The following is a 27,122-nucleotide window of genomic DNA, read 5'->3' as shown; positions in this document are numbered from 1 at the left end:
AACACCTTTTCAGGCTTTCTCTGCTAACATGAGGCGAAATGTTCTCAGTGTGGATCCTATTATACTATTACAGCATATGTATTTGGAATAATTATGTTATGAAGAAAAAAATTCATACATACTGTTTTCTTTCTGGGGGGTCTACTTGATATTTAGCCATCGTTTCTGTAACATGGATTATATTTTAAACAAACACAGTCACTGCTTTTTTATGCTAACCTTCGTGCTTTTCACTCCAAAATGCTGATGTGCAGTTTCCCGAGATACTGTGGGCGATAACGTGAAAACAGCACCAGGGCCTCCGCTGGGAACTTAAAGTGCGCCACGGGGCCAAAAGTCACATCCCAGCCTGTGAAAAGACTGCCATCATCTGGTGAGGTTTGACGGTCTCGTAAACCCCACGAACCCTAATAATAAAAATCTGAAAATTAATAAAAGAGGCTCGAGTTTTTAATATTTCGTGCTCGTCAACTGGTGGCGCAATCGGAATTGCTTCCCCCCCTCCACACATAAAGATATGAATCGATTCCCATTTACGTGCCACCTTCGAATTTCAAATCGCCATTTGTTTTTATTGCGTCCACATTCGAGGAGAGAGGAGCATTGGCAGTACTACTCCACCACTCCAACTGGACTTGGCTTCTCTGGGCTGCACCAGAAAACCCCCGAACAGCTCCCTCGCCAGGTCTCCCCGGGATCCGTGTTTTGCATCGCTCCTCAATTTGCATTTCTTCCTCAGATTTTCCGTGCGACGGGTTCAGCCGCTCAAAACCAGCGGGCGCTTCACGGCTCGGTTATACGCGCGCCTCCATTTCCAAAGCAATACGCACAGAGAGAAAGCCCGTGGATTTTTTCTCCCCCCATTTTCTTTTTTCTTTGAATAATGTTGCCGAGCCTCCACGAGCAGGGAAACTGAGGACATTTTGAGTTACTGATATTTCTGTCGCGCACCTACGGAGACAGACACGTGTCTTCTGGGCACGCAGAAAGGGCTAGGTCGTGCCAGCAGATTTCATTGTTTATTTTCCCCTTTTGTTTTTTTTACGAAGGAGCCGGTTCAAGCTTGGCGACGAGCTATACATTTCAGTTTGTGCGCCTTGGTGATAAAGACGCATTTGGAGATGTCGGAAGTGTTGCCTTTCAACGAAGAAAATATGAGTCATTATGGAAATGAGGGCGACGAGGGACACCTTTCCTTCACCTGTCGTCTTCAAGACACCAACAACTTCTTCAACGGCTCACAGAACAAACGTCCGCCGAAACTCGGGCAAATAGGCAGGAGCAAACGGGGTAATTATATAATTAAGGCGTTTTCGCCTGTATGGTGATGTGGTGAATGCGCACATCGGCTGTTAGTGCACCATATTTAAGGATGTTTGCCTGAGAAACCAGATCGGCAACACTATTGCCTTGACGAGATGTTCAGTCGAGTGTATGGTCAGCGAACCAGTCTGCTGTTTGCATGCGTGTGTATTGTTTTTTTTTTTTTTTAATTATTCTGTTCGCATTGCTACACAAGTTGGATGCGCAGTGCGTGCCGCTAAATGCCTCCTGAATCTTGCTCAACAGAGTTGTGCTGATTGTCCCCTCCCAGATGAATGGCTGAACGAATTTTCTATGCAGTGTGATGGAGATTTTTGTGTTTGCATGATCAAGTCAGGCTGGCCATGTATGTGCTTTTGTGTGTCCTGCATTCCTGCATATCTACCAAGGTAGATAGTCCTTGAAAACTGAGGCTCAGTTGTGGTGGCACAGACATTTAGACAGACATAGTTCTATATACAGTAGTGCACAGAGACATGGGCAAACACAAAGACACATAAGACTTGCACCTGTGGGTGCACAGCCGACACTCGTACACAGTCACACCTGCACATTCCCAAATATGCATCAGAGGCGCCGATGCACATTCGTGGTTATCGTGCTCTTTTTGCATGGGCTTACGCTCTCATGCATGCACAAATCACTTATGCTCATACAGTTGCAGCACTAACGATTCAGGGCTTTGACACCCTTGTGTCGATGTTGAATTTTCAAGACGCCACACCAAGATGAGTCCCCCCCCTTCCCCTCCCCTCATTAACTCTCTCCCCTGTCATCCACAGTTGTGATTGAGGATGAGAATGGCGACGACGAATCGCAGAAAAATGGAACAGAGAAGACCCCGGCAGAGGCTTAGAGTGGTCAGCACACCACCCCCCTCAAAAGACACTCTTTAAATTTTTTATGGCGATATTTACCAGTTTTAATCCAAAGACACTGTATATAAGCACTTTCTCTCATGTGGCAGCAAGCAGCACTTCCACACCCTCCTCTCCCAGTCAGTCATGGCTGTCCGGATGACACATGCTGGCAGGGGTGGGAGATGGCAGCAAAGGAGACCCCCAAGTGGACCCTCCCCCCTCACTCCCAACACACACTTACACTAACACACACACACACACCCTCAACTACAGGGTTTTGCCATAAATACAAACGCAGGGGAAGGCAATGGGGAAGGGGGAGGGCAAGGGGTGCAGTGGTGGGGGGGTTAAGGCAGGAGGCAATGCTGTCGAAATGCAGAAATCAGGGACAGGATACAAAAAAAAATCTAATATAAAACCTAAAGCACACAATTCTCCTATATCTTATCAATCAAACCTGTGGTACCATTTGTTCTGCTCTTCATTTTGAGCGAGGGCAAATGAATAGCAGTTTGTAAATATGGAAAGGGTAGCCCATATTTTCTTGCACAAAGTGGGAATTGGTAAACTGGTTTGTTTCGTGTTGAAGACTTTATTTATTATTGATCCTTGGGAACATGTCTTTTGCAGTGACTTAAGGCCTGAGGGAGTGTTTTTTTTTGTATGTTGAGAAAACTGTGAGCAAACGAGAGTGATATTTTTTTCACTTAACAATTCTTGATGTTGCCTGAGTGTTTTTTGTTACCATACTTTGCAGCTAACGAGTCATTTATATACCGTGTACCTCCCACCTGTTTGTAAGCTTCCCAGGCTTTCACCTGGATTGGTTGATACTGTAACTTGACTGTACACACCTTATTGATAACAAAAAAAAAAAGACTATTTATATTGCATTGTGCATTATTGTGTGTGCCAAATCTCATGAGGGATATACTGTACCGGACAACTTGTTATTTTTCGTGCTTTATACATTTACTCGTTGAGTTTAATTGTTTTGTTGGATTGCCATTTTTTAGGGCTCTTTCTTAAAACACTGAAATACCGACTCATGCATGGCAAATATAAAATCATGCATGCATGGCAGAAAATTCTGAAAATCTTGTGTATTCTTGAAGCACCTCGTATACAGCTTTGAATGACAAACCTCGAGAAACAGTCTTAACTCTGCGTTGTACTGTACGATTCACACTGATTTGTACAGTGGCCTAATATCTTGTAATAAAGATTATGACAAAGTACTATTTACTGTTAGTGTTGATTGTGGTTTACAATAAGGAATGATGTACTTGATGTTGCTTTTTTTTTGTTAAAACTGTTTTAAATCTGTAGCAAAAACACAAAAAATATAGTTTTGTATAAGAGAGACATTAGCAGATAGCTTGGCTTAAAATTTTGGATATGTTCCTTGTACAGTTTCTCCTGTTGTTATTGGATTGCCTATCTGGCAAGTCAGCATTTTCCACTGTGAGAAAGTAGCATCCTACTCCTTGGAAAGAGCAGATATGGAAGGAGACGGCATGATGAGCGAGTAATCCCATCAAAGAGCCTGGAATCGAAACTTTGTAGCGATTTGTCGAAAAGGAAAGTTGACACACTGCTTGGACAACTGCACAACAGACTCTGATCTCATGAAGTGCTACAGTACTGCAAATTAATTTGTGGGGAAAATGTACACCACTGCTTCCCAATGCAATAAATGTCTGTTTGCATTTAAAATCTCAGCTTCTCTCTTTAATCAAGTCGTCCCTCAACTCCGCTGCCGGAGATGTGAATGGTGCAGGAGCACCAAGGCGTGAGCAATGCTGATGAGACGTGACATTTCCAGCTCTGCTGTGGCGGCTAAATGATTCATGTTGTGTGACGAGCCTCTGTCAGCGTACGGCATCTTAAAACCCGGGCCGCCTGTATCTATGCTACAAACGCATACATACAAGCAACACAGGCACTCGCATGTCCGTTTCAGCTCCAACTGCAGGCGAGACTAACATATTGCTAGTCTCTCTCTCCCTCCCCATCTTGACAGACATGAAAGGGGCTGCCTGCGCCGGGTACCATGGTAACAGATGCACCTTGCACTTGATGGGTGTTGCGGTGGGTATTCGGTGCAGAATAGTCTTCCCTGAGCCTTGGCTTGATGCAATCGCGAGCTTTAATGGAATGCTCTCCATTCTCTTATCTCTGCCCTCTTCTCTCAAGACCCCCTATTCACTCTGTGGCGTGACCACATTATCCTGCCAAAATAGTCCCTTCCTCCAAGATGGCAGTAAAGCATGACAGCAATGCCTACTGCAGTAAGATAAGATAACCTTTATTAGTCCCACACGTGGGAAATTTGTAAGAGTCTATCCCCTCACACAGGATCAGGGGATGTTACATTTGGGGAGTAGCGGTTTACCATTGCCTGTGCGGTGGATCTTTTTATACAAAATCGTGCATGGAATGCTCGATTCGATTAGTTGGATGAAGTTTGGGTCTCCTCAGTCTGAAGTAAAACTCACAAACTGTTCCCACACAACCAAACCTTTAGAGTCTGAGTGACCCATGATAGATAAGTGGATCATTTTTACATTTGCCAGTTAGGTCAGATGACATGGTTTGGGGTGGCACAGTGGTGAACTGTGTTGCCTCACAGTAGCATGGTCCTAGGTTTGAATCCACAACAAACAGCTGGGATAGGCTCTAGTCCGTCCCGCAACCCTGAATTGGGCAAGTATTAATTTTCTTTTTTATTAGCAACCTCGGTTGATTTCATAGAAATGTAACAAGACGTAGGGTCAGCTTGGCTGAACTTGATCTTAATTTAATTAACCAGGTCTGAATCTCGATGCAGGAATTTCTATGATTACAACTTTGGATAAAATTGGGCATTTTGTGTCCCAATATCAAGGATCAAGGTATTTCTTTCTAAGAAACAAGCAAGCTTTATTCGTCACCAGAGATGGGCAAGTAACGCGTTACTGTAATCTGATTACTGTTTTCAAGTAACGAGTATAGTAAGGGATTACTATTGCAAAAACGGTAATTAGATTACCGTTACTTTCCCGTAGGAACGCTGCGTTACTGCGTTACTAAAACCGTGATTTTTTTGCGAGAATGTCTCATGACAGTGACGTAAGCGAGTGCGACGTTCGTGACAACAGCTGTGTGCAGATCAACAATGGATAATATATCGAGTGCAGGAGAGAGTATGAGCGTGCAGCGTTTAAAGCGTGGAAGTACTGACCTTACTTTGAGTTTGATTCCATAAAAAGTGACAAAAACATTAGTGTCCATCGTGCGTGGGAAGAAAACTTCTTTTTACAGCGAAAACAACCCCTAAACTTCCAAGCAAGCACCGAGTGCGCTACCATGTAATGGGAAACTCACAGAGAAACTCGCGGATTCTTCCACTGACCGCTGCGGCACACCTGCACCAGGGCAAACCTCTGCCTATCCCACTCCTGCTTTACAGTGAAAATAGAGCAACAGGACCGCTAGTCTTTGACTTTATTTATTTTCTACTGCGTTTTACTTGCATCTATTTGAAAGAGTGAGTGTAAACACAAAAAAATATTTTATTTTATGTGCTGGAATGTGCAGAAAATAGGTTTAAATATTAAACAAATTTCACATAATTACATTTTTGCTTCATGCATAAAGTTAAAAGATTAAAACTAATAAAACAAGTTTTAAAAAGAGACTTTTCCATTTAATTACATTTTGTATGACAGATTATGCAGAAAAAGTAGAATTGGGCTGAAAGATCTATCGCTTTATCACCTATTCAGGTTGTAAATCGTATAAAAGTAACTAAGTAATTAATTACTTTTGAAAATAAGTAATCAGTAAAGTAATGGGATTACTTTTTGGGGGGAGTAATAAGTAATTAGTTACTGATTACTTTTTTCAAGTAACTTGACCAACACTGTTCGTCACATACACAGTCATACAGAGTACAACATGCAGTGAAATGTTTTGTGTCCGAGCTGGCTGCAGACGTAGCCGTGCCATTCAAGGGTTTGGTATTTAGCGGGCGGGGGGGTCTAGCCAGTATCCTGGTCCTGGCTCACAAACTGTTCCCACTCAATCGAACTTGCAACTCCTGCTCCAAAGGTGTGTAGTCATACCCCTATCCAGCTGTGCATGTGGAGGGAAAGTTAAGGGGGATTTAACCAAAGAACAGGTTCAAAATGAATACAATCCATGTGCAGGAGGTTAAAAGGGAACCAGCCAATCCAGGTATACAAGGAACATAGCCTATATATTAGAGATATACAGTATCCCAGAATAGCATTTACAGAACACAGTCAAGCAAACAAAACTCTTATAGCTGCAACAAATGTCTCTCTTTCAGCATTAGAAGAAAACCTAGTTTTATCTTCTCGTTTCCCACAAGTTGTGAAGCTTAAAGATGAGCTGAATCTATGAAGTATTTCTGAAAAGAGAGGTTTTCCCTTCATTTGGACCAAAATGTTGAGCGAGTTCTTTCATCAGCATTAAAGACAAGTTTTGCAAGTCATGCAAAGCTTTGTGAACGGTGTCAAAGCTGAAAGGAAGTTCTGGGAGATTCCACATTCATGTGGGTGCAGAGCAATAAATAACAGATCTGTGTGCATAAAAATAGCTTTTAACTTCATTATGTATGGTGCAAGGTTAGAAATAGAAAGTGAGGTTGTATATGTGTTGGACTAAAACCAGATACATGATCAGAGTGAAAGGTAACTGCCCCGAGGCATTACCAAAGTGGTGAGACGTAGCTGTCACAGTTTAGCATTTTTATATTCGTTTTTATTTTGTATTTATATTGAGAAATTATTATTTAACGGTATTATTTAGGAGATTTTTTTTAATAAAAAAAAGTTCAACACAGGTACCACAATAGAAACAGCACAAACTGTGAAGGTAGCTTACTCAGAGTCGTGTAAACATGAAGTCATCCCATAGAACAGGGGTGTCAAACATCAGGCCCGGGGGCCGGAAACAAAGCCTGGCCGCTGAAGGTGGGCAAGCTTTTGAAGTTTGTGTGTTTGACACGCTTTACAGCTTTTTGTATTGACCAAGACCCTGCTCTCAGTTGGCATTCATACCACACCAAAGTAATCAAGAAACAGATTCTTATATTCCTGTTTTTCCGCAATCTACAAGTTTGTTTTTCACAGTATAAAAAAAAAGAAGACATTTCTGAAAAAATGTCTGTCTTTCACCGTTTATTTCAGCTTTTCTCACTGGTTTGGTTTTTAAGATCATATTAGTTGACTATAATTGTCACGGCTGGGGCAGCAGTCGTGTTGTGGAATGAATGAGGAGCCAAGATGCAGATGGCGGTGGAGATGCGAATGAAGATTTATTTACAGTGGAAAAGAACCAAAGCCAGGACAGAACTAAACATAAACCTAGACTAGGGAAACTAATAACAAACCAAACCTGAAACCATAACTCACAGAAAAACATAAGGAAATGACACTGGTGATGGCGAGCAGGAATAAAGGACAGAGAGACACTGGGATTAACAAGAAACACAGACGGCACAATGAGGGACACAGGCAGAAACACCCTATAAATACACAGAAGGTAATGAGGGAAAGGCACACAGGAGGGGAGCACAGCTGAACCTAATTCACCAGACAAGACACGAACCTTCAAAGTAAAACAGGAAACACACAGACTGTTTTACAACACAAACACGAGGACACGAACAGAGCAGCGAGGACAGACACAGGTAGGGCTGATAAAACACTAAACTCCAGGTTCAACCCTAAACTGATACAAAATCAGAATGAACACAAAATGAAATCCAAGGAAACACAAAACGCTGGGTCAAAATAACCCAGGATCATGACAATAATAAACTTACTCAGTTGTCATTCTGGAATATTTTAACGCATAGATCCAGCAAAACACTGGATAAATAGCACAACTTACAACTCTGGGGGCCTCATTGTGCATCGCAATAGAAATCCTTTAGCCATTTTATATTATACAGTTTATCGCTGCTAGCTTACGCAGCTAATACTTACTTACTTAGAACTTAGTTCCTCCTACGGCGGGTGGCGCATCGGGCAGCTAGTGATCTCCATCGATGTCGGTCAGCTTCAGCTTCATCCCAGGCAATGTCGACAGTTCTCAGATCGTCCATGAATGTTTGACGCCATGTGGTCTTTGGTTGGCCTTGCTTTCGGACACAGCTAATACACGCTCACAGATAAACGTGCAGTTTTGACTCACTCTGGGGATATATCTTTAGCCGGGGCTGAAATGTCTCTGTGCAGTTATTTGGGCAGTTACTATAAAATATTATATAAATTGTCAATGGCCACTGTGATATAAAAACGGCCTTTATAGAATCAGCCGGTCAAGCCTGATAAAGTTTGCTGGCTTTGCTCGCAAAATAAGGTTTTTAAATCTTTTTACCTCTGGAAATTGCATTTCAACCACCTTCTTTCTCTGCAGGACTCTCTCTCTCTCTCTTATGTTGTAGTTCAGCAGAACTAGAACTCCTGATGCAGAGAGGTGCAGGAGATGTTGCCCAGACTTTTCCTGTGTGGCCATCACTGTTAAAAGATGCTCAAAAGATGACACGTACGATTCAACAGATTCTTTATTATTGTCATTAACAGTTTAATATGCTTAGTTGCTTCTTGGATGATATTGTGGCAGTTGAGTTTTGTGATGAGCACTCATGAGAAAGTAATCACCAGTGCTGTGACGGGGGGGCAGATGAAAGTCAAACTCAGCGTAGCTGTTAGGTTACATAAGCTCCGACAGGTGAAGAAGACAAGGCAGAAAGAGTATGAAGAGGAGCACTGTGAAGGACAGGAAGAGACAATCCAGAGAGAATGAGAGAGAACATTCACAGGTCGCTGGCAGAAAGTGGAGGAAAAAAGAAACCACACCCTGCTAGCTGCGGCACACACACACACACACACACACACACACACACACACACTCGGGCAGTTTCTCACACGGCTGTCCCCCTCGGAAATCCCAAACTATGCTGCTCTCCACTGCAACCCTGAATCTGACCTTTGTTTCTGCCAGGGAAATACCCAGTGTGACCTGACATGCTGAACCACTCCCTGGGAAAATCACCCGCTCTGTTGGTTTTGGCGTGAATCAGTGGGCGCTATATGGCTCAGCAATATAATGTGTGCGCATGCAAATGGCTGAGGCGACATTTGCATTTGGTTCCACTGCGTGTGTGCGGTTATACATGCATGTGTTGATGTTTCTTTTTATTTTGTGGTGTGTGTGTGTGTGTGTGTGTGTGTGTGTGTGTGTGTGTGTGTGTGTGTGTGTGTGTGTGGACGCAAAAAATATCAGTGGGCATTGGGATCAGGTATTCTCTTGCTGATTGAGACTCTGCTGGGAAATCACAAGGACAACTGCTGATAAGAAGGAAAAGGGGGGAAATGCAGGCAGCTCTGGTTGGAAAAATAAAATAAATATCCCTTTAGACCACTCCAGAATATTCTGTTTGCTCCCGAGTGGAGTTACACGTCACATTTTTAAAGAGATCTATCCAAAAAAGCAACTCTCCTCAATGATATGATGGTAAAAACACGCTTTGGTTGCATCTAAATCGTGATTACAGATGACGTCAATCGTTCAAGCAAGTTTGCGCTTAGATATCAGTCCAGCTTCTGCTCAGCTCTTCTGGCTGTACGAATTGAGTTCTCCCCCCCCCCCCCCCCCCTTTTTTTTTTTCTTTTTCCTTTTTTTGAAAAGGTCCAGGATTAACAGATGGGTCTGTCAGGGCAGGGTGATTAAAAAAATGGACGGACAGCCAAAAGGACAGAGATGGAATGACCACTGCGCATTTAACATTAAACATTCTCCATCTCCGACTGCTTTGCAACAAAAGTGAGGAGAACCGGAGGAGAAAAGGGGAGGAGGAGGAAGCCAGGCAGCTTGGAAAGAGTGGGAGAGCGGCACGAGATGGGAATCAGGAGATAAGAGAGATGGAGGGGAAAAAAGAGAGGGATAAACAAAAGTGAGAGTAGACGTACAGAGAGAGAGAGAGAGCGGAGAGAGAGACAGGGGCTCGATATGATGAAATGAATGCCAGGGAGAAACAGTTCAGACCCACCAGATGGTTACTATAGCAACCACATACCCCAGTCTCTCTCCCTCTCTATCTCTCACTCTCCGTCTCTCTGTCTAGTTGCTTTGTTGCTGCTTTAAGTCTGTGGAGGGAAACCAACGGCTGAGAGAGACAGCTTTTTACATTTTGGTGCAGTGGCAACATCAGCTTTAAAACCAACTTTACATACTTTTGTAGCCACTTGTATACATTATTTTTCATACGGTAAAGGTGTTGGGTTTTTTTGTTGTTTTTTTTAAAGCTATGTAAAACAACACACCAGCCGATGCGTCCAAGGCACAAGCCTCCTACAAAGGCGTAGATGCTGGGAGCAGCAGTGCAGTGTCAGGCACAGTTTAAGAAATGACCTTCATAAATGTTTAGTCCATGACCCTTCCTCATGCAAAGAGGCATAGATACCTGCTGCACATGTAGAGGTATGAATGAAAAAGTGTGCATTGCTATAAAGGCCAAAGCCGGAGATGTGCTTTGAGCTCAGCAGCAGACCACTGAGTGGGGCATCGGATGTCTCCATCAGGATTGCATTTTCCTCTGCTCAGAGCAAAATCCCCCATTAAACACATTCTTAGACACACAGGCAATATGCACGCTCATGCACAGATGCAGCTCGCCGCCACGGATGCACGCCCTGCACGTGCACACTCCCAGCACACTCGCACAGACACCAACCGGGAAAATCCAAACTGGGATGCACAACAAAGGGAAGAGCTCGCGGGCCCCCCAGCTAATCTCATGCATGGAGATCATTTTCAAAACAGAACAAAATGGTGGACCATCTCTCTATGGCAGAGTGGGTCTCCGCAGGGCCCCCAGGGCGGGATGGCATGTAACTGTGTACGCATGACTCCTGAATAAAAGATGCTGACCTAGATGGAAATCCGCCATTGGTCACTTAATTTGTCCTACACGCGTGATTGGCTCATGCCCAAACCCACAGTATAGCTGCCCAATCGAAGACCAAGACAAGCGTCGAGGAAATGCACGCGTGCAAACTTTCTTTCTGCATGTATGGAGAGAAAGAGCGTGCAACAATATAAAGAATGTATATTATTACAGCATCACGCTTGTATCACTTTACACAGCGATTGCTTTGTCATTGTTCTTCATATCAGTGTCTTTGTAGTTGATCTGCTATTCTGTCCCAGCCCCCACATGAAAAGCTTAATTCTTCTTCTCCTCCTCCTCTGAGGTTTTATCCTGAAACATGAAAACATGAGAGGCCTTTTTTTTTAGATGCTCTATCATCAACTAGACTTACACAGCTCACAGAAACAGATTGTATTCATGCAACGTGCCAGCGCCGGACCACGTGGGACTAAACACGGTACATATGTCTGCAGGTCTGTGAGCATGAATGAGCCCAGCTGAAAGGGTATTTCGTATCAACATTGTACTGAGCCCTTGTACATTATTGATATGCAATTTGACTGCCCGCCATCAATAAATTATTAAGGAATTGAAAATTGTTGAGCCGGGGCTTGACAGCCTTGAAGCTCTTTGGCCCCGGTAGATGAATGAACATGGCCGCACGATTGTCAATGACTGTTGAACTCCAAACTGCATGAGCAAATTAGAAGTCTGCCTAATCTTTTCTCTCTTTTTTTTTTCCAGGTTTTTCAAAGAACTTGGGGCTATTAAGCCCTCGCCGTGTCTTATGTAATAATCCAGCTGTTTATTGAGTGAATTGGTTGGGTTTAGGGAGAGCTAGGTTTCCCCCTTGAGAAAGGAGGGAGGCTGGATCCAGATGCTTATTGCTGCCTGGCCGACGTTGGGGCTGAGACTGTGCCGTGTGCTGGAGGCTCAGCCCCGAACGCTGATTCTTTCATCTTAACTCTCGTAAATCCCAATCATAAGTTCATCTGCCTAACTGATTTTTGTACATAAATTGGTGAAATACTCATACAGATCACTGCAAATCGCTTTCTTAACAGGACAGGAAAATGAAGATCAAAATCAATTGAAACAATAACAGCTGCAGAAGTGCTCGCCTCTTCTTGACTACAGGGCGACTCGTCTGTGCCCAAAAAAGTAGATTTGAAAAAACCAAACAAAACAGCTGCACTGACTCAAAAACACATTTGCCTCGTCGTCTTATAAAACTTGCTGTATAACAGGAAAATGCACAATGTGAAGTACGATTAATGTGTTAAAATGATATTTTATGCTGATGAGGTAATGAGGGACGATCTCATGTTGTTTAATGTTAACCACTTCAGTGTGTCGTTTGTAGACACTACTATAAAAGGTTTGAAAACTGCAAGCCATTGCATCCACATTGAAATTCCTTGTTGATGTCCACTCTGCACCATCAGCCTCTCTGGCTAAGCCTCAGGAATACCAACCAGCAGTCAGCCCCGAACTCTCTCGCTCTCTCCCTCTTCTTCTTGTGCTATCTCACTCTCTCTTTCTCGCTCTCTTTTTCAGTATGTTCACTCTTGTTGACAGAAAACAAGTGCTGCATCACCATTTTAATTCTGGCGTGGGCGTCCAGGTTCTGTCTAGTTTTTATTTTTTTTGCTTGCTAGAGATGCACGGTGCGAGCAGCGGAGGAGCCGCACAGAGTAAAGGATCAGGGGTATGAATCCTAATGACTTCTACCAGAAGAAAGTGGGAAGAAGACGTCTGGGGAGAATCCTTCCTTAATCTCCTTTTCTCCCCCTCTGCTTGTCTCTCTCTTACCTATGGACCCGCGCTCACAGCTCGTGTGTGTTTATGGGATTTGTCTCCCTTTGATTTTGATTAATTAGTTGTCAATGGACAACCAAGGACTTGAATTCCGTCGTGTTAAAGCAAACAGTAACAGAGAAGAGAGAGTCCTGCTGCTGCTCAGTCTCACACATGACCTTGCCTTTACTACACAGCAGAGTCATATTTGGCTCTTTTACATATTGGTAACCATACTGAGTGGGATGATTACTGTGCATTAATTAAAGGTGGCAATGTGTGTGCGACTATTACGAGTTCTCTGGGGAACGAGCACAGTGTGATATGGTGGTTCTTTCAGGTAAAGAAAGAAATTATATTAGCAGGGTAGCAGTTTAGTCTTCAACTCCACTGCTTCTGTTCTTTGCCTCATGTTAGGTAGTATGTGAAAGCCTATTCATAGTACTCATAGTTCATGCCAGACCACTCTGTACCATTTGACGATGTAACTTTAGTATTAAGATATAATATATTATAGACACCAGTCTACTTGGAACAGCAGTGCAGGGATACTGATTCCTGTTTCAAAGTGAAAACACTCAACTGCACAAAGCCAAATAAAGAAAAATGGTGTGAAAAGAAACACCGTAAACAGATCTTTGCTCTCAATAAAATTAAATAAAGGCCAGAAAGTCCTGATGATATGATAATAGATTGATCTGCACATTAACAGCTCCCATTAATGGATTTTACTGCCTCTTCCTCAGACTTTCTCAGACTTCATTATTGAGCTCCTGGGTCCTGTGTGATGATAAGTTTCAGTTTTATGATGTGGTGTTTTTTATTTTATTTCTGTCTTGATTTTATTATTCTTATAGTCGCGCCACTGTTTCCCTCTCTCTCTCTCTCTTTGTTACCATGTGACTTTGAACATGGCATTGCTGTTGGTTCCAGACGGGCTGGTCAAAGTGTTTCAGAAGCTGCAACAGTAAATCAAATAACCACTCATTGCAAGGAATGCAGAACCTTGATGCAGATGGGCTACAGCAGCAGAAGGCCACACTGGGTGCCATTCCTGTCAGCTAGGAACAGGAAACTGAGACTGCAGTTTGCTTGGGCTCACCCAACCTGCGCTATCATCACTATCATGTCAATGTATTAAGGCAGATATGAAGGCAAAAGGAGGGCCAACCCAGTGCTACCAAGGTGTACCAAATAATACAGTTCTGCCTTGCCTTTGTCATTTGTTCCTCCTTTTGACAATAAACCAATGTACATTAAAAAAATGTATACACACACACTTGATACCTATGTGTTTATACAGAATAGGAATGTCTCCAGCATTCCCACTCTGTACCCATCCAACAGCTGTCACTACAGAGTCTCGACCTCACATATCCCTTCATCTGTCACTGCAGCAGCTCCTCAGCCCCACTATGTATCAAGGAAAAGCCATTACTTATTTTCTCCCAGATCATCAGCCGAGTCGTCTAAGCCTGTTACCTCTTGTTCAGTTCTGCCTGTCTGTACTTGTTACGGCTTGAGGGCAGCCTGTTGTCTACTGTCAGTCTGCACTGCAGTCCTCAGTAAAAGGATATCTTTGTCTTTGCCGCCTGTAAGATTACCACGCGAAGCAAAAAACCCCAAAAATACCAATATTATCGCACGTTTTCTGCTTCTTTACACTGTATTCGTTTGTTGTACGTTATAACGGATCTCTACCATCCGCTGTGGTCAGCCAATCACAAGACAGTGTAAAAACAGATCAGTCATTTTGTTTCATTTGTTTACTAATAGCGTCTTAGTGGTTATAGTTGCTCCATTTTATCCAACAGGGTCACATTTTTGCATTTGCTTTCGAAGCTGAAGTGGTGCCTGATCACCCGCGAGCCGCCTGTTTATCACTTCACAGTCCACGATACACAACACAACATATAAATACATGATTCATAAAAAAAAAACTCCCAGTGGTCGACGCTTGTTCTAAAAAAAGTAAATACTTCCTGCTCACTTTGCATTTTCCAAAAAAAGCAAAGAAAGTAAAGGAAGCAAACATATGCAAACACACTGGCTAACCTTACCAGCACTACACCCACGCAGTATATAGTCTCCTGTCAAAAAAACCCCAAAAGAAAATGAGAAAAAAAAAGCAATCTTAATATCGACATAATGTTCAGTTTGCAGATGAAGCGGTAAAACACAACACCTCTTGCAAAAGGAACTCTGAGGTTTGAATTTTCCCGTGCCTGGCGATGCTTTTGCATTTGCATCACTTGCATTTTTAAATAACGAAGGAAGAGGAGGAGGCAGATCCCTGTTTAACCCTAGAAGACAAGTTCCAGCTTGCGCCTTGCTGAAGTGTTGAAGTGTAATTTTATGGAGCATATATATTATACTTCCTACCTAAACACTGACACATTGTCAATGTGGGAGCATGGAGGAGCGTTTGAGTGATCTTACATTATGCATTTGTGGGCTGCGTGTTTATCTCTCCTCAGATCGCTCGCACCACGACCACTCTACTTTTCTACTTTCATATCCCTTCTGTCATATTCAGCTCTTGAAATGAGTGCTACATGGAAATACAAAGTCCTTCTCTCTGTCTCTTCCAAATCCTCTGGAGACCTCAAACCTTACTTTTACTCTTTCAGTTGCCATGGATACCTCTGCTAAGGCAGCTGATTGGAGGCAACAATAAACTCTACTCTATCAAGGCCCCGACAAAAATTTGTCTCCAAACTGAAGATCTGAGAGTCTCCCTGTATCCTTTCTCACATGCTAACACGGCCACTAACATACATATAAACTCAAACTGATGCACACGCAGGGGAATTAAGTGCTGGGTGTCAGAACAGAACAGAGATCAGTGCAATCTGCTCCAGCAAAGTCCAAAGCCACAGTCACCATCTAGCTATCCCAGCGGAGGAGACAAAATGTGCGAAATCCATTCTGCAATCAATTAAGGAGCAGTCAGCCACAGCACTCCTGCTCCAGATGTGACCCCCAGTGCTCCTGAATGATCCTTAGTGGAGTTCAACTCTGGTTAATAGCCTAGTTTCCACTAAAGCACTAAACTGGGATAACTTTGCCACAGCACTAATTGTGCAACAACAAAAAGTCTGCTCTGCAGGACCAGAAGAAAAGCAGAAATACTCTTTCTAACAACAGTCTTCCTATTGTGCTTTATGTTATTTGGTAAAAAAAAAAAAACCTACAATAATACATAAATGATTACTAAATGATCACTGGCACTCATTAGAAACCTTTACTTGCATTTCAGGTTCAGATTTACTGAGTGACTCACTTTCACTTCACTGTGTTCCTGCTACTTTAAACAAATCTAGTTTAGAGGCTTTGGTTAATGCCAGTTCCAGAAATGCTGGCAACCCCCAGTGTTTCCACTCCGTCTCCTAGTCGAGACACTTAGTCCTAGGTCACCTTATTCTCAAGTTATCACAAGATTTTCAGACTTACTTACTCTGATCTTGAGGTTACTGAGATCCAAACTCCTCTGAGATTTTTAATAGTTGTGCCTATGGTATCAATTTGAAAATCTTGGTTGACTTCCTTCTAGAGTTGTTTGCATAAAACTTTACCTTTGACCCTAACCTTGAGATCGACTTCACTGAGATTCAAACTCATCCATGCTTTTTTCAATTTGAAGCTCGCTGCCTCGTTCTTGAGTTATCACATTGACAAACTCAGGTGTCCACACCAACCATGCCAGCTCTTTAGGGCTGAGGGGTAAAAAATTTGGGACGCAGTTGATTTGAAAAATCTCACAAACCCAGATTTTCTTCACAGAAGAGCATAGAAAACATCAAATGTTCAAGCTGTGAAAATGCACACTTTGAGTAAGTCTAAGTCTGTAATGTGACTGGGTGTTTACATCTTTACTTTCAGATGTAAAGATTTGCAGAGGTTCACCAATCTGCATCTACAAATTATGGTAGAGCTACTTTTGGCAGCTTTCTTATTCACAAGGGGTCTATGCAGCAGGTAGCTCCATATGTTTGAGTTGGCAGATTTTTATGCTAGATGTCCTTCCCAAAGGGAGTTGCGTCTCCTCGTGGGACTGATTAAGGGATCTTTTGCTTGTTAGGTAAATGTGTAAAGCACGACACTATGGAGACACGCAAATTGAAATTATGGAAAAAGTTCATAAATATGTCTATTCAATGTAACATTGCAAGGACTTTGAATATCTCGTCATTTTCATTTCATATCATTATCAAATGTGAAGAAATCTCTGTGCGCACGGGACAAGGTCGAAAGTCAACACTGGATGCCTGATCTTCAGGCTCTTGGGTGGCACTGCATTAAAAACAGGCATGAATCGGTCATGGAAATCACTGCACTGGCTCAGGAACACTTCCAGAAATCTTAGTCGTGAGCACAGTTGGTGAACTGTGCTCAGCTCCATCCACAAATGAAGGTTAAAGATTCTACATGCAAAGACGTAGTTGTAAGTGAGTATGATCCAATATGGTCCTTGGCCAAATCTCATTTAAAATACACTGAGATAAAGAGGAAAACTATTATGTGGGCAGATGAAAGAAAATTTAAAATTATTTTTGAAAAACACCAGCGCTGAATCTCTGAACTAAAGGGGAGAGACCACATCCAGCTTATTAAGTCCAAGTTCAAAAGCTGCATCTCTGATTGTATGGGGGTACATTAGTGCCTATAGAACTAGCACATCTGGAAAGACACCATCATTCCTAAAAGATATATGCAGATTTTAGAGTAACATCTGCTCCCATCCTGACGACATTGTTTTAAGGAAGGATTTGCTGAACTGGCCGGCCTGCAGTCAATTCATCTTTCAAAGGTCCAGCAGATGGACTCCTCAGTTCGCAGACATTTCAGACTGTTGTTGATGCTACTAAGTTGTGAACATTGCCCTGTCCTAATTTTTTTTCCAAAATGGAAAAAAACAGAAAGAAGATTGTACATTTTCTCAGTTAAAACATTTTATTTGTGTTCTTGTTCTACTGTGAATAAAAATTGGCCTTATGAGATTTTACAAATCATCGCTTTTTGTTTTTATTTAAATTCTACACAGTGTGCCAACTTTTTGGGAATTTGAATTGCACAGAAACTTGTGAAATGCAGTGATTTAAACTTTCAAAGGGATTTTGTTTAATCTTGGAATCCAGTCTCTCTCACTCACTCAGTACTGCTTCTTCCTCTTTAATGATACTGGTACAGTCACTGCACCACAGCAGAGGCTCATTCATGCTTCTGAGGTTCTTAATTTGGTGGTCTTGGTATCTGGGGCTTTCTCTTTGATTACTTCAGTGAGGCTGTCAATAACAACCCTGGACTCGGTTTTGATACACCAAAGTGAAATCAGTGGAGATGAGCGGTATTTTAGAATTTTAAAATCACTCGGACACTAATTTGGAAGAGAATGTCTATATTTATTAGCAAACCACAGCAGGTATATTGACATATGCATGCATGATTTACAGCACTAAAATCACTAATATAACTAATGATCGTTTAAGTCTAAAAATGGTATTTTCTCTACTGACCAGCAGGGGCAACTCCACTATATGGTGACGTTAGGCTGCAGAAACAAGTCAGTTTGAACAGAAGTTAACTCTCAATTTAGTTTAAACATCATTCTAAAAGGTTATTCATCTCAATTGTCAGTTTAAAAAATTCTTAAGATGTACTTTAGGATGTGGCCACAGAGATTATGACGGTACTGAAAAACACATATAGGGCTTGCCTGTTTATTAATTTTTACTGCTTTCACTTTGTCTTTTTTAATTCTATTTATTTATTTTCCCCAAGCCAACATTAGTCATTAAAATATCACAATTAAGGCTCATAAATGTTACTAATCTTGCTTCCCAGCCAAGTAGCAGTTTCCTTCTGAATAATAGTGAGGTTTCCAGCCACCATACAAAAAGAAAATTTCCAGCTGTGCTCAGTTGGTCACTTGGCTATTTTCCTATTATTCCCATCAGTACACTGAATGCTCATTGGCTCAATGACTTGTGACTATCAATTTGTTAGCAGATGAGCATACTTTGGACAAAACCGCATTTGTGATTCTAACTACAATTAACTTCATAAGTTATTCAAATATGACTTGAAAGTAGTGATTTGATATTTTCTCATACACATCTGTGTAACTGGAAGTTTTTGCAAGATATTGGACGTTTCAGCCCCTGTAGGCTTTCAAAGGAATGGAAGTTCAGACCTGGAAGCAAAGTCAAAGTAGCTACCATGATGTCCTCCGTTGGTTTCTTAAGTCTCATATTGAAGATTAGCATTTCAAAGTCACCATCTTAGAAAACCACACACATACCTTTCTGGAGATCCAGAAGTCTTTGTGCAGCCACAGCTTTTGCCTTATGATGGCCTCCAGACAGGCTACAGTTTTCACCTTTCCAACCTTGAAAAGTGTCTTGAAGCTATGTCTATATTTTATATACAGTCTATAGGCCCCATTAATTTTGGATTATTCAACATGCAATGAGACTGGAAATCCAGTGAACAGAGATGGGACAAAGTTAGCTTTACATGTTTTTCTGTAAGGCTGTCTAAGATTTGGGTAAGTTTTTAAGGCATTTTAATCCATGATCTTTCCCTCCACCTAACCAAATACTTGTGTTGCCTAAGCTGAACCCAACTGTGATTGAAAGCTAAAAACTGTCTAAAAGAAAAGAAGGCGCACGTCTCTCAAGAGCAACTTGAGCAGAGGAGGCTGGTAAAGTCTGGTAAACTTCACAAACAAACACACCCACTTTCCTTAATAATGCATTTAATTGAACAGCACGCACCCTGAGTCTGACCTTAATCTAACCCCATCGTAACGTCGACCTAACCTTTATAAAGCTAACCAAAGAATATTTTACCTGAGAATGTCATTTTTCACACAGATAAGGATGTTGCATACAAGGCCTACTGTGAATACATAGTAGCTGTGGGCCTATAGAGAGCAGTGTGGCACCCTCTAGAGGCTAAGAAGAGTATAGTGATTTTCTTTTTTTTCTTTTAGCAAATCCGATTTCAATCATCTGATTTTCAACAAGAGTTCATGACTTTTTTTTATTCCCAACATTTAATGTTTTTTCTTCACATTTTTAACTATGAGAGCCCGTCATAGCTGAGGCTTCAGTGAGGTGTGTATGAAATTTCAGGAAGCTGGGAACTATTATTTCTTGGAGCTTGTGTTGTACCCGGTGACGTAATCAGTTGCGCATGTGTCCAGATTCAGGTTCTGCACGCCATTGTGGAAAATAGTTACTTACACATTATTGACTCTTAAGCCTGAGCTAGAATTCCTAGTTGACTTCCCCGAGTATAATAACTGAAGAAGAAACTGTCCCACAATGGCTACGGACTCCTGGGCTGAGGCAGTGGACAAGCAAGAAGCTGCGTTGGACTCGGTAAGGCTTAACTTACGCAACACGGGCTAACCTGTTGTTAGCCTGCTTGGTAAATGCTTTGGCCTGGTCTGGCACACTGTTGAAGAAATTCGGTAGTCTGTTTTTAACGTGGACAGCTGAAATTATTCAGTGAGAGCGCCATCAGTGAATAAAGTGGCTCCCGGTGACGCCCGTCTCTGTAGAGTTTCATTAGGTCGAAAACGAAACTACCGGCTTGGCTTCAGAGCTAAGTTGAATTAGCTCGTGAAGAGCTGCTGCGTGCTCAGCGGTTTGATAGCTTTAGCAGCTAACTGGCTAACCGGCATATGAAGGAAGGGGGCTTTGGAAAAGTCAGACTAATTATTTAGCCCCAGACGAACTCAGTTTATTTTGTTCTTCCTCGCAGATGGGAAAACTTCAATTAAAAGAGAAGCCAGAAGAAAATGGTAAGCATCCATGTGCAGCTGAATTGGGGTAAGAGCCAGTATCCATAAAACAAGGAAACCCAAGCATGTACATATTGGCATTATTTATTGCAGGCACGACCGCAAACGCAAAAGACTCAGCACCTGCAAAGTCAGAAGGAGAGAAGGCGGCAGATGATGACGAAATTGGTATGCGGTAAATTATCTACATGTGTTGAAAATATGTGTGCATTCATTATTGTCTTTTAGTTGGATGCTTGGTTGGCTCTTGTTCTAAAAGAGACATCTCCCCTATCTTGTTGTTTCAGAGGACGTAGGGGCACAGTCTTTGTTAAACAAACTGATTCGAAATAATCTGGTCAATACAACAAATCAAGTGGAAGTTCTTCAGAAGGATCCGAACTCTCCGCTTTACTCCGTCAAGTCTTTTGAAGAATTAAGGCTGTGAGTGAGATCTGTTTGTCTGTCTCGGTAGCCTAATCACTTAATATGTCATGTTTAACAGTATTGACACATGTATCTGTTGAGAGTTCCCAGCAAGGACCTGTGTTTAAAGATGCACCGATGCACCAGTCTTTTGGGCTGATTCAGATTTCTCACTTTTCTCTTTAAGTGTGACCTGCCTGTTTTTGCAGATTCCAGTTTTCTTTCTGAGAGCTAAAACTGACCGCACATACAAGTATTCATCAATTCAAAATAGTATTTTTTTAGGTACTATTTCAGTAGGTTTCTCATCTGAAATAACTGAAAGTAAAGTCCTCTGATACTGGAAAGAGGATAAAATAACTGAAAATAAGTTGTTGTTTTTTTACCAAACAAAACCAGGTGCAACTGATTTATATAATAGAGCTACTGTCAGGTATTTACCCCTGTGTTTATAATGTCGCCAGATAATGTGACACAGACCCTTTTATTTTTCTCACTCATCTCCATAATTCACCTCTTAACTACGTTGATCCTTTGCTCATAAGAGGCTGCTGGTGCTCTGAGAACTGGATAGCTTCAGCTGTAGCCCTGTTTTTAGGGAAGTTTTTGCCCACACTTTACCTCAGAACTTTGTCTTCACTCACTTCCACACTAACACCGTAGCACGTGTCGTGAGTGTCATGCGCGACTGTCCGCGCTGCATGAAACAGGCTGGGTCATAATCGGTCAAACAGGAGGCTGATCAGCCGGTCACTGGTCCGGGCTGATTCCAGTCCCCGGCTGGTGAATCGGTGCATCTCTAGTTGTGGTGTCTCTTTTATGCCCATCTTCACCACGGTGAGTTTACACAGACTGATTGTGACTGATGCTTCACAATCCTGGCATTTATTTTATTTTTTCCTCTCTGTACAGTAAACCACAGCTGCTTCAGGGAGTGTATGGTATGGGTTTCAATCGGCCATCAAAAATCCAGGAAACTGCCTTACCGATGATGCTGGCTGAACCGTGAGTGTCCTTTAAATAATGATATGCAGACATTAGACTTACTGAATCACTTAACCCTGAATAACATTCTGATATCCATCATATTTATTACCACCCGTACATCTAATTTCCTGTTTCCTGTAGTCCACAGAATCTGATTGCTCAGTCTCAGTCAGGAACAGGGAAAACGGCTGCCTTTGTTTTGGCTATGCTCAGCCATGTCGATCCCAACAACAAATACCCCCAGGTGAGTGTCAACTTTCTTTACTGTACTATAAAGTCACCATTGAAATCCAAGTGATAAGCATGACTTGTCTTGGACAAAAACATTCCTCTTGTCTCTCATTGACGGACATGTGTTCTCTCTCAGTATTAATGTTTAATGTTTGCTCTCTTTTCTCGTCGTCAGTGCTTGTGCGTGTCACCCACCTATGAGCTGGCGCTTCAGACTGGCAAAGTGATTGAACAGATGGGCAAATATTACCCTGAAGTCAAACTAGTCTACGCCATTAGAGGAAATAAATGTAAGGCGCTTGTGCTTTCTGCTGTGCTGCATGTGTACTGTTATGTACCGAATTGTTGTTAGAACCTTTTGTGCGTGTATGAGCACGTCTGTCTTTTTTTCCAGTGCAGCGGGGCATGAAACTGCAGGAACAGATAGTTATTGGCACACCTGGTACCATGTTGGACTGGTGCAGTAAATTCAAGTTTATTGATCCCAAGAAAATTAAGGTGTTTGTGCTTGACGAGGCTGATGTTATGATCGCCACGCAGGGTCACCAGGACCAGAGTATACGCATCCAGAGGTCAGCCGAAGCAAATTAAAATAAGACTTGAGAACCATGTGGCTTTTTAAAATTGTGCATGTTTCATGCCTCATTTCTTTGCCACACAGGATGCTGCCCAAAAACTGCCAGATGTTGCTGTTCTCAGCCACATTTGAAGAGTCGGTGTGGAACTTTGCTCAGCGCATTGTGCCTGATCCCAACATAATCAAGCTGAAGAGAGAGGAGGAAACACTGGACACCATTAAACAGTACTATGTGTTGTGTAACAGCAAAGAAGAAAAATTCCAGGCTCTCTCTAACATCTACGGCGCCATCACCATCGCTCAGGCCATGATCTTCTGCCATGTGAGTTGATCTTTAATTTTAAAAAAAACAGCGACTCTGGCTGAATTTTATTTCTTCTTACATAAGCTTACACATTCTTTTGCTGTTTGTCATCATTTGTTGCCAAGCTGTTCCTCTTTAATCCAGAAGTGAAAAGAGAGCTCTGCAGCATGAGCTAACTTAAACAGAATAGTCTGTTTTTTATTTAACCAGGGAAGGGCCAAACTCAATCCTTTTATACTTGGACTCTTTGTATACACACCTGGCATGTTGGTTAACTGACTGAAGCGCACCCTTTCCTCTGTTCAATTCAGACAAGGAAGACAGCAGGCTGGCTGGCAGGGGAGCTGTCCAGAGAAGGCCACCAGGTAGCGCTGCTTAGTGGAGAAATGCAAGTGGAGCAGAGGGCTGCAGTCATTGAACGCTTTAGAGATGGAAAGGAGAAGGTCCTGGTCACCACAAATGTTTGCGCTCGAGGTAATGATGTTCAGATGTTTGTCATATGAGTTTTATCTGTTTACATTTGAAAACACTTTTTTTCCCCTTACTTTTGCAGTTACGTTAGCACAATATATATGTGGGTTTACAAAGTAAGTTGCAAAAAAATATGTTTGAGGTGTAAAGTTTGGTTTAAAAAGCTGTCTCAGCCTGAATGCAAGCTGCTAGAGATCAGCTTTAATGAATTTGGCTCACCACTTAGGATAACCATAGGTCACCAGGATACCATACTTGCATCTACTCACTCTGACCCATTGTATCAGAGGGAGGCAATTAATGGATTTTTGAAGGAATTGCAGATTTATTTATTTTTTTGTCCTAGGTATTATAAAAAAGGCTTGGGGTTAGTTTCTGCCCACAATATCCTGAAATTGTTTTCATACTTATTTCAGTTTTCAGCAGTTTTTCTAAATTCTACACTGTACGGCCTAACATGCAATTTAGAGGAAGCCTTAATCCACCGCCAAAGATTATCATACACTGTATGTAAAAGATGGAAATAGCCTCCAGAGTCAATGTGTTACTGCCTTTAAACCTGCACAAAAAGGTCAGTTACTGACCATGTGACTTTTTGTTATGATATAGTCTCAGTGGATAGTTTTTTTGGATTGATTTAAGGTGGGGTTTTTTTGTGATTGACAGGTTTATGCTTCATGAGTGTGCCGTGTACTCATTCATTCTGTGCTCAATATAAATAAATAAAAATCAAAGACACTTTTTACAGCAGTGCAAGTGTGAATGTGTTTGATGTCAGACTGTATGAAATTAATTGGATTTCTACAGTCAAATTAAAACATTGGTGTCCTGCACATGTACATTGTTTTCTAGTAACTCTTTATTCCTCCCATCTTCTTTACAAACAGGTATTGATGTAGAGCAGGTTTCTGTGGTGATCAACTTCGACCTGCCAATTGACAAGGATGGTAACCCTGACAACGAGACATACCTGCACAGGATTGGCCGCACAGGTCGATTTGGGAAAAGGGGACTGGCCATTAATATGGTGGACAGCAAGATGAGCATGAACATCCTCTACAGGATCCAGGAGCACTTCAGTAAGCAGCTGTTTAAAATAAAAACAAAACATGTACTTAGCCCTTCTTCCAGCCAAATCTCAGCCCCTCTCTGAACCCCTCTCTTCTGTGTGCTCTTCCTCTGCAGATAAAAAAATTGAAAAACTGGACACTGATGATCTGGATGAAATTGAGAAAATTGCCAGCTAAGAAGGTGTGTTCACGCGACGGACGCTCGCTTCCCTCCCCCACGTCTTTGCTCTCCAAGGACTGTACGCTCCTACAATTTTATTGCTTTTATTATTTTTTTTAGCTGTCGGAGAAAAGAGCAAAACCACACACAGCATATGTTTACATGTGGATATGTCTCCTCTCAGACACGTGTTTTGTAAGTCTCTGATACATACCCTATTTCACTCTTTGTACTCCTTTAAATAAAGTGTATGAGTTTAATGCTGTGTATTGTGATGCTGTAAAAGCAGGCATAGTCGACTCATTTATTATTATTTTTTAAATGGGGGGGAGGGGCGGGACTTTTTTTTTTCTTTAAATTTTAAGCCACTGGTGGCTGTAGTGGTGGCATGATACAAGCTATTCTGTAAAGAGATTCACAAAAACCCTAAGAGAAAAACAAAAATACTCATTTTATGTGCCGCAAATGTTTTAAAATATCACTGAATGTAACCGTATCATGTGGACTATTACAGCTTTTATCGTGCTTTGTTATGACTACCAAAATCAGTACAAAGGGTGAAGTTGGGTATGCTGCTCCGAGTTGTAGTTTTAATTGATTGTGTCATTGAAATGGTGATGGTTGGGGTTCAAGGGTCTATGCAAACTTATCAACCTGTGATAGCTACTATCGAACACTTATCAACCTGTATTCACGTGACACAAATTAATCCTGAAATAACCTCAGCTTTAGCATCAGGGTGTGTAGTCTAGTCAAATGCCAAAAAAAAAGGCTGCCTAGAGTGATAACGCATTACTAACTCCAAGTCATGGACATTTAGATGTTTCTGTGTTTAGTCTGTCATCGGCCAACCACACATCTCACACGCATGCTATTTATATCCTTTTTTTTTTTAAATTTAAACATGAGGACGAGCTTGGCGTCACTGCTGAGCATTAATCATTAGTCTTCTTCCTTCATCGCTCATAAAAATCAGATTTTTAACTGAAAATGTGACCATTACGGTGATGTTTCCTTTGTGTATCACTGTCCCCACTCAATCGTTACAATCAGGGTTTCAAGTTTGACTTTAGCTCAGCTACATTTCTTCACCCAGACTGTGCTGTTATTAAGGATTGTGAGTTTAAAAAAAAATTACGCAATGCCTTCCTCAAGTGCATTATATACATATGATTTTGTTATTAATATTTAAGCTATTGGGCTTACATTTCTGACTGACACTTGAAATTTTGATTATATATTGAATTATGGGCGTCTTTAGGATGTGTGAATTATCTTCTTGAAACCAAATGCTGAATTGACTTGAGGACCTATGCTAATCAGATTTACTATGTTGCTCTGACATGGTCGCCTGGATAGGAAATGTGTACTTGTGTACATATTTACAGAAAAATTGTTTAAAAAAAATAGTTACTGAATTTTTGAGATTGTCACTTCTAAGAAGTGCAGAAACATTCCTCACGAGGTTCGATTTTGACAGACGCAGCACTTCAAATCAGTTAAGCTTGCAACAGTTGGGTGACTGTACAAAAATCAAGAAAAACAAATGTGTGATGTTTGGTGTATTTGATCACTGCACTGGAAGATTAAGATCGGTGACTGGTCAATCTAAACCTTCTACAAACCTCATCTGGCTCCCAGCTGCACAGAGAAGACTGTCGGTGGTAGTGCGGATTTTATGGACTATTTATGGACAACTTGATGAAAAATCACTTAATGAACACATGCAGCCAAATTGGAAGGAAGTGACCTCAAGCGTGAGAATCCGTAGGAATGGTCTGTGAAGACTTTTGGGTAAAGAATAAGTGTATGCAGTTTTATCGGACACTCGGATGTATACGTTATCAGTGAGTGTGTGCACTTTGTTGATCCATAATGTAACACCACTGTATGAGACCCATGGACACAAAGCAGTTTTGGCTATAGAACGTCACACTTTTGCCCACATGTATACCTTGTTAGATAATTTTCAATAACCTACAAAATTCATAATTGTACACGTTGCCTAATCGGGTTTAGGGCAAGTAGCCTGTTGTAACCTAAAGATCTATGTAGACAATGACAGGTTCAAGGTGTGTGGTCTTCTGTAGCTGAGCTGCGTTCATGGACAGTTATGTACTCTTAATATGTTGAATTAAAAGAACATCTAGCTGTTCATATGTATGTCCCCTTAATGCTTA

The 27,122-nt window shown here is 41.7% G+C and overlaps 2 protein-coding genes across 2 annotated transcripts; both read left to right on the top strand.

Annotated features, from left to right (window-relative positions):
* Nucleotides 1-1,121: 1,121 nt before the first annotated feature.
* Nucleotides 1,122-2,179, top strand: camk2n1a (calcium/calmodulin dependent protein kinase II inhibitor 1a). Its single transcript, XM_085353958.1, has 2 exons — nucleotides 1,122-1,290; nucleotides 2,106-2,179. Exons 1-2 carry the CDS (start codon nucleotides 1,122-1,124, stop codon nucleotides 2,177-2,179), a joined length of 243 nt encoding a protein of 80 aa, XP_085210084.1.
* Nucleotides 2,180-20,129: 17,950 nt separating this feature from the next.
* Nucleotides 20,130-25,260, top strand: ddx19b (DEAD-box helicase 19b). Its single transcript, XM_085353957.1, has 12 exons — nucleotides 20,130-20,312; nucleotides 20,698-20,737; nucleotides 20,831-20,905; nucleotides 21,025-21,160; nucleotides 22,055-22,147; nucleotides 22,271-22,373; nucleotides 22,536-22,650; nucleotides 22,755-22,932; nucleotides 23,022-23,259; nucleotides 23,553-23,715; nucleotides 24,600-24,791; nucleotides 24,898-25,260. The coding sequence occupies exons 1-12, from the start codon at nucleotides 20,256-20,258 to the stop codon at nucleotides 24,957-24,959; spliced, it is 1,452 nt and encodes a 483-aa protein (XP_085210083.1). The 5' UTR covers nucleotides 20,130-20,255; the 3' UTR covers nucleotides 24,960-25,260.
* The last annotated feature ends 1,862 nt before the right edge of the window (nucleotides 25,261-27,122 follow it).

The sequence above is a fragment of the Diplotaxodon limnothrissa genome, linkage group LG5 (genome assembly GCF_057381915.1).
Source record: "Diplotaxodon limnothrissa isolate DT_005_m linkage group LG5, D_limnothrissa_male_GT1.1, whole genome shotgun sequence".
In the NCBI taxonomy this organism is placed as follows: domain Eukaryota; kingdom Metazoa; phylum Chordata; class Actinopteri; order Cichliformes; family Cichlidae; genus Diplotaxodon; species Diplotaxodon limnothrissa.
This window is presented reverse-complemented; position numbering and strand designations above follow the sequence as displayed.